The sequence below is a fragment of the Teleopsis dalmanni genome, chromosome 1 (assembly GCF_002237135.1).
Source record: "Teleopsis dalmanni isolate 2A chromosome 1, ASM223713v2, whole genome shotgun sequence".
Classification (NCBI taxonomy): Eukaryota; Metazoa; Arthropoda; class Insecta; order Diptera; family Diopsidae; genus Teleopsis; species Teleopsis dalmanni.
Window position 1 is genome coordinate 120,951,892 of NC_051846.1, and position 13,139 is coordinate 120,965,030.

Below are 13,139 nucleotides of genomic sequence, written 5' to 3' on the forward strand. Positions count from 1 at the left end.
GTTATCGAATTTTGCGTTATATTTCATATTTATTCCTAAATATTTATAATTATTAACCACTTCTAATTGATCATCGTTAAGGTACCATTTTTCATCATTTCTCAATCTTCTAGCATGTTTCCTAAATACCATCACTTTTGATTTGTCTGTATTTATAGATAGTCCCCATAAGTTGCAATATCTATTTAATTCATCTATCATATTTTGTAACATTATTGGAGAATCTGCAAACAACACAATATCATCAGCATATAATAGCACTTTTAGGCACATATTGGCAATCGTAACACCACCAGAAAGAAATTTACTTAAGTCATCAACGAACAGTGCAAACAATATAAGGCTTAAGACACAACCTTGTCTCACTCCGGTACACGTTTGGAACCATCTCGAAGTACTTCTTCTGTCCCATACTGTTGACTCATTGTTGCAGTATAGACTTTGCAGTATTTTCAAAATTTTTGTTGAAAGACCCAGCTGGCTTAGTTTGTAAAATAGTACGTTTCTTTGTATTGTATCGAAAGCAGCTTTAAGATCTACGTAAAAAACATATAACTTCTTGCTTTTTGCAATAAACTCTTGCACTACACTAGTGATGACGAAAATATTATCTACCGTGGAGTAACCTTTTCGAAATCCAGCTTGAAATTCGCTTAATATGTTGTTTTGATCAACCCAATTTTTAATTCTGTTATACAGGAGTGTTGTAAATACTTTAGCTGATGTATTAAGAAATGCTATTCCTCTATAATTTGCTACATTATTTTGATCACCTTTTTTAAATAGGGGAAATGTTATGGCTTTTTTGTAACTATCAGGTGGGGCTGCATTTTCAAATATATAATTGTATGATTCAGCCATATGCTCTAAAAATTGTGGCGTGGCATATTTTAAAAACTCAGCTGGAATTCTGTTTTCACCTGCGGCTTTTTTATTTTTTAAATTCTGGAGCACAGCATAGACTTCTTCAATCTTTATTGGAGCATCTAACGCTTCATTTATTACATACGGCAGGGCATAACTGAAAGAGTTGCTTACTACATTGTATTTAACTGGTTTTTAAAATGTGCCGCCAAAGCTTCGGCGTCCACTTTAATTCCTTTTATGTGATCTGCACGATTTATTTTTTTAACTCCACTCCAAAATGATTTACTATCAGCTGCTTGGGATATCGACATTGCCATTTCATTAAAATATGACTTCCTTTTCTCATCACACAGCTTTTTGTATTCTCTGTTTACATTTTTGTATTTCTCTAAATCAGCTATATCACCACCTTTTTTAACTGTTTGTAGCCATTTAAATGATTTCTTTCTTGCAGTTTCACATTCAAAATCATACCATTTTTGTTTCCTATTTATACCCGCCGAATTACCCTGAAACGATTTTGCTGCTTGTTTTACACAATATTGAAGAATGTCATCTCCTTCCTTCACATTGTTTTTCTCTTCTTCTTGTAACATGTGCGGAAGAAATTTTGATATAAAAATTTGTTTCGTCACATTTCCCTCCTTCTTCGGAAAGTGGAAAATGAACTTGCTACGAGGCACTACTTCTCTGCATGATTTCTGTGTCGTTTCTTTGGGCTCTTGAATATTTTCAAGAATTCGTCTTGGTTTTTGACATGATGATGGTCATCCTTTCGTTTAAAGGTGCCTAGACGTCTTACTAGTGTTTCTGGTTTGTTTCCTTTTGTGCTTGGTTGAACGACTTCCAATTCCTCTTGCGGCGACCATGGTTCTTGTTGACTGTCGCACTTGACTTTATCTTTTGCTTGAGTTTCTTGGCTTGGTAGTTCTGTATTAAGTTTACTATCTGAAACATTGATATCTAATGGATTTGTAGGTTGTACATGACGATTGTTCGATACTGGCTGTATTGTAGTAGGTTTCCTCTGTGGCGATGTAGTCGATGACGGAGATGATGGTGGACCAGACTGGCGATTATTTCTTGGTGATGCTTCTCGTTGTGCTTGTTGCTGATTAACAGGAGGTGGAGACTGCTGCTCAAGTTTCTTTGGTTGTACCAATGGTTTAAAGTTGCTTTGCGAATTACACCGTGGCGTTTGCGACGATGATTTGAAATTACTTTGCGAATGACACTGTGGCGTTTTCGACGATGATTTGAAATTACTTTGCGAATGACTCTGTGGCGTTTGCGACGATGACTTGAAATTACTTTGCGAATGACTCTGTGGCATTTGCGACGATGATTCTGAACTTGTAGAAGTTGGTACCAATGGATGATTGACATGTGATGACTCTGGTACTATCGTTAAACATTGTAGCAGTGCTGGGCGTGATGATAAATCATGCTCTTCGATTTGATGCTTTTGTTCTCGTGGTTGTGTGTTTTGATTGCTGTTGGCTGGCGACTGTTGTGCATGGGCTTGGTGATAACATACTTCTGGACTTTCCCTATGAGACGTTGAAATCTGTGGAGGAGTTACGACGCATTTAGGCAACGCCTGCTTTTGTGGTTTTTCCTGTAGTGGTACTGAGTGTGGTTCTGAATCACTTCGATGCGGCATGCTTAGCGTGGGTAGTGTATTTGTTACTGGACTTCTAGCTGTTACTATTGTTGCTTGCTTAACTTTAGAACTACTCTGTTGCTGGTAACTTTTCTTATTTTGTAGCCCATGTGACTTTAGATTCACACTGTAAGTAACGTTCTGCCCTGTTCCTGTAGTTGGCATACATTTCGTGGTATTTGGTAATGACATCGTTTCTTGGTGCTTACTTATCATGCGATTGCTGATTGCTTCCTGTACCGGACTTCGACTTGTTTTAATTTGCTCTGTACGAAGTTCTTCTAATCTTTCGAAATACTCATGTGGAAGGAAAAATTCTAAAAAGTCTACCTTGAAGCTTGACCAGAGGTTCCAACGCTTATTGTTGTTGCGGTGCCACATCAGTGCCCTATTTTCAAGGAGTATGGGTATCGTCCTTGGGACTACATTTATGTCGATGTCATAGATGTCTGATGGGTTCGTGTTCTCAATGAACAGGGTATGGTCATGCGCAAAACATCAGCCTATGCCTTACCAAGACCATGGTGCGTGGTACTTTATCACACCCTTCTCGAGGTGAACCTGTTTGTAGTTGATAATTTCATTGACTCAACAGAACACTATGGATCTAGAGAGGAAAACTCGATAAAACCCGTAATCTCCGGTGTTATTCGACCCGTGCCGATGAGATGAATGGCACTACGTTAGTGTGTCTCTAAACGGAGACCTCCGGATATCTGGCGCCCTCCGGTTGTAACTTAGCCTTGTCCGGGTATAGCGGATCTCTGCCCGGATCGACTCTCCTTTCTCCGCAACTCGTGGGTTTAAAATATGAACCAAAACAATAAAAATTTACAAAAATCAAGCTCGGTTAAACCAAGCTCTTCTGGAACGGCTAGTTCCAAGGTACCTACCGCAACTTCTAGCGGTAATAACAGGGTACCTCCTAATAAACCAGGAATCTCCACGCGTTCTGGCCCTTCTGCATGGTCGGGCTCTCCATCCAGGAGAATTTATAAAGAACGGCGAGCGGCGACTAGGCTGCTCGAGAGATATGGTAATGTCTCGGTTACGTCCGAGTCTCTTAAGGCTAGATTAGCCTGGGCCAAACGGGTCCTTGATACTTCTAAGGAAGTCAAAAAGGAACCTGTACCGAAGCGCCAGCGCTCATTAGATGAGTCAGCTTCGAAGCCAGATGCCAAAAAGGCAAAATTTCGTGGCAACGCCACCACTACTAAGTCCTTTAGCGACACGCTGAAGGGCTCCATCATAATGGCGGTCATTGATGAAAATGATCCAGATGGCACTATTAATCCTGAAAAATGGGATCAAATTGAGCGAAAGCTCCTTGACTTGTACGTCGAAGTTCTTAAGGAATTTCCAGGTACAATTCCCAAATGTCGCGACGGTGGATGGTTTCAGGGCCATGTGAAACTAGTCGCCTGCGTTGATCAGCGTTCTGTTGATCTCTTTCGCATTGCCATCTCCAGAATGGGTGAGGTCTGGCCAGGCGCAAAGCTTAAAGTCGTTGCCAAGGAACAAATTCCTGGCCGACCTAGGGCGCGTTCCTGGATTCCAACCGAACCATCCGACCCTCAGCGGATTCTGGAGCTAATTCGGGTGGGAAACCCTGATCTAAATACGTCCACGTGGAAGGTCACCAAGCTGGAAGAAGCTAAAGGCAAGTTTAGGTCGGTCAGTTTTGTGATCGACAAAGCCTCTCTGGCCATTTTGGCGCGATCTGGTGGCGTTTTAAATTACGGTTTTTTCCCCATAACTATGAGGGTCTACAAAAAAGATGAGGAGCAATCCTCGTCTGATGTACGGGAATCAGCGGCAATTTCTCAACACACTGCTGATCCCTTGTCGAAAGTGGGCAACATTAAGCCTGCTTCAATGACCGAAGTGGGTCCGGTTATTCCATCTGAAGACTCACCTGTGTGCATGGACATTTCAATGTCTGCTCCTTCGCCAGCTCACTCAATTACATCAGAGGAGAGCATAGGCATGCGCTATCTTTTCGATGAAGAGGAACTCCTAATGAGTAATGACTCTGAGGAGGATAGTGCTTTTGATGTCACTGTGGTGGAGAAAAATGGATCCACACATACTGAAGATGCGGGTACAGCAAATTAACCTGCATCATAGCAAGGCTGCATCCGCCAGTCTACTGCAACGCCTCAGCAACAACGAGGCTGATATGGTCCTGATACAAGAACCATGGATTTATAAGGATCTTGTATGCGAAATCAGGGCTAATAACTACAACCTATTTTATGCGGTAAATAAGGGTAAGCCTAGGTCCTGCATAGTGGTTAATAAAAAATTTAATGCTCTCTTACTTTCGCAATATAGTGATGGTGACCAAACCGCAGTAAGTATCGAGGGCTCCTGGGGCCAAATATGGGCAGTATCTGCATATCTGGCACATGACCATGCCACACTACCATCGAATATCCTGATACAGCTAACAAGCAGCGCCAGGAGACTCGGAGTAGAGCTTCTAATAGGTTGCTATGCCAACGCTCATCATGAGGTTTGGGGCAGCTCAAACACTAATGAAAGAGGTGACTTACTTTTTGATTTTATATTTAGTAACAATCTGTTCATCTGCAATGATGGCAATATGCCAACTTTTATTACAAAAAACAGGCAGGAAGTGTTAGATGTCACTCTTGCTACTGCTAGGCTTCACGAATCGGTCAAGAACTGGAAAGTGTCCACTCAACACTCGTTCTCAGACCATATGATTCTAGAATTCACCTTAACCTTAGATGAATCGAACATCTGCAATCAAAAAACGTTCAGAAATGTTAAAAACACAAACTGGACGAATTATAATGCAGCTCTAAGTGAGCTGCTTTTAACCACTTCCTCCGATCCCCCTGGGAACACTTCTGATCTAGACAATCAAGTCCAAGATCTCACCTCAGTGCTCAACGAAGCTTTCAGTTATGCTTGTCCCCCCACACAACCTAGTAGGAAATGTAACCCACCTTGGTGGAATAAGCATCTAGGTCTTTTACGAAAAGAGTGTAGGAGACTCTTCAACAGAGCAAAGCTATATAATAATGAGAGTGATTGGCTGAATTACAAAACCTCTCTGCAGGAATATAAGAAAAATTTACGTAGGTCCAAGAGAGACACTTGGCAATCGTACTGTCAAGAAATAAATAGCAATTCTGAAACCTCTAGACTGCGTAAAATCTTATCCAAAAATCCATCTGTCCCAGAGTTACTCAAAAAATCTGACGGGACATGGTGCAATAATAGTAGCGAATCTTTACAATTACTACTAGATACTCACTTTCCGGGATCTTCTACTTCGGTAGCTGCATCCTCAGAGTGCCTTAATCTCTCACCGGTTAACTCTATTAAGGTTAACCTGCAGATCGTCAAATGGGCTATTTTTAGTTTTAAACCCTACAAATCACCAGGACCGGATGGTATTCATCCAATTGAGCTCCAGAATTCGTGGGAGTTAATACACAACCGGCTTTTGGCAATTTTTAGACATTGTTTCTTATTTAACTATGTCCCGATTAAATGGAGGGAGGTTAGAGTAGTTTTTATACCCAAAGCAGGTAAAACCTCGCACCATAACCCCAATGAACTCCGTCCTATAAGCCTCTCCTCTTTCATGTTGAAGGCTCTTGAAAGAATAATAGACGTAGAAGTAAGGCGTGCTGTAAGCCCCAACCAGTGGTCCCCCTCACAGCATGCCTACACTAAGGGAAAATCTACAGAGACAGCTCTCCACTCCCTCACTTACAGAATAGAAAAATCCATAAAACTCAAAGAATTTTGTATGGTTGCTTTTGTAGATATTGAAGGGGCCTTTAACAATATACTCCCGAGTGCAATAGTAAGCGCGATCTCGCGTCTGGGTGTTGATGATGCGCTCATTGGTTTTATAAATCAGCTGCTAACTGGCAGACTCATTGAAGCAACGATGGGCTCATCAACGGCATGCAGAAGGGTAAATAGAGGTACCCCCCAAGGAGGAGTACTCTCCCCTCTCCTTTGGAACATAGTGGTGAATGAACTGCTAATACAACTGAAGGCGGAGGGATGCGAAACTATTGCATACGCGGATGATATTGCGATAACGGTCACCGGAAAATATACTACCACTCTTAGGGATATTCTACAAAATGGTCTTAATATCCTAAACAATTGGACACAAAAATGTGGCCTTGGGGTGAATCCCAATAAAACTGAAATCGTGGTTTTCACAAGAAAACATACGGTCCCGAATCTTTCTCCACCCTCTCTACGAGGTTCTGTGATACATGTGAAGGAGGAAGCCAAATTTTTAGGTATAGTTTTCGACAGGAAACTCACTTGGAAGAAAAACACTCTAGAGCGTGCAAGAAAAGCCAATGTTGCGCTTCTTCTATGTCAGAAAGCTATTGGTAAGAAGTGGGGTCTTCAACCTCGCATCACCCAATGGCTATATATAGCTGTTATTAGGCCCATATTAATGTATGGTATTACGGTATGGTGGACAGCTCTTGATAAATCTTCGTACTGCTCAGTACTTAACAGGATTCAGCGTAGAGCTGAACTCTGTATTAGCGGGGCGCTATGCACCACACCATCCATTGCACTAGATTTGATGCTTCAGTTACTGCCAATGGATATTATTAGTAAACAAATGGCAGCTTCATCTGCTTTAAGACTAAAAGCTACCTCACAATGGAGAGACAGTGACTATGGTCATGCCTCCATTCTAAATCTTTTCAATTTTACTCCTAAAAACGTTGATTACATCACACCCACTCTCAACTTTGACAGGAAATTTGATGTCGTGTTTCCATCTAGAGAGGCATGGACGTCAGGTGGACCCTTCTTAGATGAGGGCGTAACCATTTTCACAGACGGTTCCAAAACAAGTAGTGGTGTAGGTAGTGGAGTTTTCTCAGAGGAATTGAACAAATCTTCCTTCTTTAGGCTTCCAGATCATTGTAGTGTCTTTCAGGCGGAAGTGGTCGCCATCAGGGAAGCTATAGCTTGTTTGAATGTAGATGATATATTTGGCAGGAATATATACATACTATCAGACAGACAAGCTACATTAAAGTTCTTGAGTTCGGTCCAATTTATATTGCAAAGCAGACGAGTTAGCCAGGGTGCTTCAAAACCATACTCGGAGCACCTAGACTATCTGGGCATATCGCTAACATCATGTAAATTGTTATTGAGTTCTTTCTGCACTAATACTTTTAACAAAAGATGGAAAGACTCAACGATATGTAGACATCTGTATGCAATCTGGCCACTTTCCGATAAAAGGAAATCGAAAACTCTAATTGAGATGTCCCGCAAGGACATTGGTCTTCTGGTAGGGTTGACTACAGGACACTGTAAACTAGGGAACCATGCTAGAAGACTAGGTCTTCCTTTCAACCAAATCTGTCGTAGCTGTGGGGAGGACGATGAGAGCGCATCTCATCTTTTGTGTTTTTGTCCAGCTCATGCACGTCGGCGATTTAGTACTCTAGGAGCCCCCTTCCTTGAGGACCTGGACCAGTTATAGGATCGGGCTTTAAATAGCATTTTATGCTTTGCAAAAGGTTCTAGGTGGTTTTAAACCCTCAGGTTTTTATTATTTATATACGGCATCACAATGGGCCAAAAGGCCTAAGTGGATCCACTAGGGATCACCGGTATAACCTAACCTAACCTAGATGTCTGATAGCTCTTCTATCCTTTTCACGAAGCCTAATGGATATCCTTCGCCGTCATAACGTACTGACCACTCAGTTATTTGTTCAATGGTTTCAATATATGATGGCATTGTATATTAATTCCTCGCGTGACTTTGATCAAGACCTTCTCTTGGGGTGACGCACTGCTCTGTTTGAAGATGAACTCTTTCACTTTTCCTCATTCAACGATTCGCAATTCTAAGCCTTAGGTACATTTTCGTGGCTTCCGATTTCTCTGTTCCTGTGTTTTTTTTTTGAGATAGTTGGGTTTCTTTTCTAATAAAATATCTTTCTTTTAGGAAAACTCTTGTACGGTCCCTGGTCGGGCGCCAATTGTAACGACACTTTTTGGTGACGTTCAAAAATATTTAGTTTTTGCTGGGGTATCCTCAGCCGTCGTCCAGAGTCATTACAATGAATTTATATTCGCGGGGACGAGTTTCGTAAAAGAAAGATATTTTTAAATTTTCTAAGTTTAGTTCTTTATTATTTCAATAAATGTTTGTACAAAGTTATTTCGACAATAGTGCGAAAGCTATTTATTTAATTATGTGCTTTAAAAATAAAAGAGCTAATTAAATATAACTCGTAGAAGAATAAAATTATAATAAAATAACAAAAAAATTCGATATGTATTGTTTACATAAAAAAAAGGATGTATATGTAGTGCTATATATTTTTACTTCGAAGATTTCCGTATGTCCAGGCGATACCTAGTTGTGCCGTACGTTGTGAATTCTGTGAGTGATAGCCGTGGATTTGATGGGCGAACGCCGTGATTTCTGTGAACGGGTGTCGTGGTGTGTAGTTCTTCTCAGGTTACGCTACGGAATATTCATAATATGTTCGTGCGATTTCTTGTATTCCTTCAAATAAATTTATATCCTTTGCCGTAAAACCAACGCAGGATTTAAGATATTTCTTATGGTTATATATGTTTCATAGACATATATAATTTATAGCCTTTGCCGTAAAACCAACGCAGGATTTAATAGTTTCCAATTGATATATATGGTTCATAGACATATATATTCTTATTTCCTTTGCCGTAAGACCAACGCAGGATTTAAGATATTTCTTATGGTTATATACATATGTTTCATAGACATATATACTTTGTATCTTTTACCGTAAAACCAAATATGAGTGTATAAAACTTAAGTGTAATTAATTAAAAGAATTTCAGTGATTTTAAATTAAGCCGGTACTGAAGTTAAATTGTTTTGGTGGTAGTTTTGTTTATGTTGTAATATTTGCAAAAGAAATAAATTAAATATTGCTTTCCATGTTATACCGTAACAATTAATAAACTCTAGTTATTTTAGTAATTATCCAAATAGAAAACCAATGGAAAACTATGACGAAGTGTTGCTTGTGATGTGTTTTTGTTTGTAGAAAAAAACGTAATCAGTGGACGTTTAGTTGTTGTATATTTGTTTATTAAAAATATATTTGTAAAATAAATGTGTTTACTCTTCGTGTTATAATTCAAATTTTATAATAAGTAAATAAAAATTTACTTTTTTTGTTATAACATGTTCACGGTGTATTTATGTTCTTTTTTCTCTCTTCAGGGTTTCTTTTCAGTCTAGGTATCATTGCCCGCGGCTCATCAGGCTGGAGGATCGCAGGTAATGTCCGTATACTTTGTGGTTAAATATATTATAAGTGTTTTATTGCGACGTGTGTAGGTGTCATGTTTTATAGCGACGGTCAGACAGTGTTTTTCTCTTCTTCTTGTAACATGTGCGGAAGAAATTTTGATATAAAAATTTGTTTCATCACAGTGTAGATGCAGATGCTGCAGATAATAGTAGAGAATTGAAATTGATTATTGCATTATTTATTTCCTCTTCTGTACTTAGAGCTACATTTATAACTAATTGTTCTTCTATTACCTCGCGATATGTATCCCAACACGTTTTATAATTGTAAGAATTAATGTTCGTATTGTTCATAGTAAGAGTTGCACTGTAAACTAGTACTATCGGTGAGTGGCCAGAGGACAACTCAAGGCTGGAATGAATGAAAAGGTTTATTTATGTTTTTTGTAATAAAGAAGTCAATCAAATCAGATTGCTTTCTTGGGTCACTAGGCCAGTATGTTGGTTCACCAGTACTTATAAATCTTGCTTTGTATTCATTCAGTGCAGTGTAGAGATTTTTGCCTTTTGCGTTTGTTAAACGTGATCCCCATAGCGTATTTTTTGCGTTGAAATCCTCTCCGACTATAAATCTTTGACCAAGAGATTTGAGGAAATTTAAGTACGTGTCTTTGGTATTTGAGAACTTAGGAGGACCATAAACAGCAGATAATTTTAATAGACCATGGGAATCTTCAATCATTATTGTGGTGGCTTGTATTTGTTCTGTACTATGATTTTCTGATTCAGAGCTATCTATACAGTTTTTTATGAAGATGGCAGTTCTACCGTGTCCTTTTCCGTCGGGATGACTGGTTTGAAATATTGTGTCATTTTCTATTTTAATACAGTTTTTTTCAGTGAAATGCGTTTCTGAGGTCAACAGTATGTCGATCGAATTTGAAAACAGAAAAGTTGTCAATTCGTTGATATGTCTATTTATATCGTTTGCATTCCATGCTACTATTTTCAACTCACTGAACTTACCCATTGATTTTTGTGACCAACGCTGTTAAAATGTTCATCATTCCTGACATTTGTGTTATCAATGTTTTCATCATTTCTTGTAACTCTGCGAGTTCTGAGTTGTAAGAGATAGATTCAACAGGTACTTGACGCGTAACTTCTGCATATGATAAAGTTTGTGGGATGTTGGCATTTGTGTTTTGAGTAATTGCATTGTTTGTTGTGTTGAAAGATTGTTGATAACTTGTTTGGACGGGTGTAACTTTTTCTCTTATGATTGGATATCGTTTAATTTTAAGTGATTTGTACACCTCACATCCCTTGTAGTTGGCTGTATGCTTTTCTCCGCATAAGGTACAGCTTATGTTTTCAGAATTTTCTTTTGTTGGACAACTGGCGGTTTTTTGATTTCCTGTACATTTAACAGAAACCAGTGACTTGGTGCAGAAATTTTTTGTGTGTCCATATTTTTGACAGTAAGAACATTGAGGTATGGCTTTTTGAGGGCGAGGTGGCTGAAATTTTGCAGTGAAGTAAATATTTAATTGAGTAAATTTCTTTATTATTCACATTTTGTTTTAATTCTAAAGAGAATAAATTTAATGGCCTCTTAGTTCGTGGTTGTAATATGTCTTGGATATTTATGATTTCATGACCGTTTTCATAAAGGCTTTTTTTAATTTCATTTGTATCCACTGAGTAGTGCTTGCCACGGAGGAAGACTTTAAAACTTCGTTCTTCCTTCGATTTATATGTATAGTATTCGATATTTTTTTCTTTAAGTAGCTTTATTATGCTGGTGTTATGAGTTGAGTCAAATGGTTGCAGTTTGCCTTCATTATTTGGTAATACTTTTATTTCATATTTGCAATTCGGTATTGTGTCAATTAAAATGTCTAGTCTCTCTACTTTTTGAATAAAGAGCGTTGGTGGTTTGCTTTTATTAATTTGTTTCGTTGCATCATTTTCGTTGTTGTCGCTCTTTTCACTATTCACTTCGCCGTTATCATTTTCGTCCTTTTTGCTTTTGTTTCTTAATCCTCTGCTTTTCTTTTTGATTATTAGGAGATGATCTATTTCTTTTTGTTGGAAGTGGAGTATTTTGAGTGGTACTCTGCAATTTTTGCAAAGGCGGTGAAATTGTTGACATTATTGGTTCTTGCATTGATGATGTTGTTGTTATTATGCTAGTTGATAATCAGGTGGCAATTGTATTTGTTGTATTACTTGTAGGCAGAGTGAATACAATGTTTTCGACAAATGTTTTTACGGGAATTTGGTTCGAACTTAGACGTACATTTAACGAAGTTGTGAAGGAATTACGTCTTACAGGTAGAGGTCTTTTATCCATCACTTTTTGTGAAGACATATCTTTATATGTTATTGTGTTTTTTAATAAAGAATTTGTTAAGTTGTTGGTTAACTTGATTTTATTAGCTGTGGCAACTTCACTAGCTATTTTTGCTATATTTGTTTCGTTTTCTGGTATGTGTACAGAATTTGTTTTGAGTTTGTTATTTGTTTTAACGTCTTATATGAGAGTGCCGACGTACAACTCTTTCATATTCGCTCATATGTTAGATTTACAATTTAGTTACACTTTGTTTATTTAATTATTTTTTAATTATTTAAAATTAGAAACTTCCAAATAAAATTTATTTATTTCTGTGGCAAGACCACATTTATAATTTCTTAGTTTCGTTAAAAAAGATCATATGCTGTCTCTATCAGCTGTTTTGAGCAAGAACTCAATTTTTTTGTTTTGGTTGTTTTTGCAAACTTAAAAATTTTTAATTTGTTTAACAAAAGTTTTTATATTTACTAAATCTGAATATCACCTTTCACTGGCACTGGTTTTAGTAGAATTTTTATATTTACGACCTATCGCTTAAATGATCATGACTTTGAAATTTGTAATTTAATTATTTCCAATCAAAAACAATAAAAGTTACAGAGTATTCAATTTTGCAGTAAAAATAAAATTAATTTTACAGCGTTGAGGACCTAGGATAAGTAAGTAATTAAAAGCACTAAATGACAAATATTTCATAGATATTACCTCGAATCCTCACGACTGATCTACAGCAATAATGTCAGTGGAGTTGTGTTGTGGAATAAGTCGCTGGATGTAAGCGGAAATTATTAAGAAAGTAGAACTATATCACAATAAAGAAATTTGTAGAATAATAACATTAACATGTCCTCTCTGTTTATCCGTCTTACTTTAGTTTAAATAAATTTTTTAATAATAAAAATTAAGAAAAAAAGAAACTAGCACCCAAACACATTTATGGAACAAATCAAAATAAA

The 13,139-nt window shown here is 37.9% G+C and overlaps 2 protein-coding genes across 2 annotated transcripts; one reads left to right on the forward strand and one right to left on the reverse strand.

Moving 5' to 3' along the window:
• Positions 1-1,549: 1,549 nt before the first annotated feature.
• LOC119665806 (putative protein TPRXL) lies at positions 1,550-2,722 on the reverse strand. Its single transcript, XM_038075055.1, has 2 exons — positions 2,237-2,722; positions 1,550-2,101 (listed from the first exon to the last, which is right to left on the reverse strand). The coding sequence occupies exons 1-2, from the start codon at positions 2,720-2,722 to the stop codon at positions 1,550-1,552; spliced, it is 1,038 nt and encodes a 345-aa protein (XP_037930983.1).
• A 1,478-nt stretch (positions 2,723-4,200) lies between these two features.
• Positions 4,201-5,013, forward strand: LOC119668170. The gene is made up of 2 exons (XM_038077606.1): positions 4,201-4,800; positions 4,865-5,013. The coding sequence occupies exon 1, from the start codon at positions 4,289-4,291 to the stop codon at positions 4,643-4,645; it is 357 nt and encodes a 118-aa protein (XP_037933534.1). The 5' UTR covers positions 4,201-4,288; the 3' UTR covers positions 4,646-4,800; positions 4,865-5,013.
• Positions 5,014-13,139: the final 8,126 nt, after the last annotated feature.

Coding starts and splice junctions, on each gene's coding strand:
- LOC119665806 (XM_038075055.1), bottom strand. CDS start 2,722: ATGTCATTACCAAATACCACGAAATGTATGCCAACTACAGGAACAGGG. Junction 2,102..2,236: donor CACATGTCAATCATCCATTG/GTACCAACTTCT, acceptor AAAACGCCACAG/TGTCATTCGCAAAGTAATTT.
- LOC119668170 (XM_038077606.1), top strand. CDS start 4,289: ATGAGGGTCTACAAAAAAGATGAGGAGCAATCCTCGTCTGATGTACGG.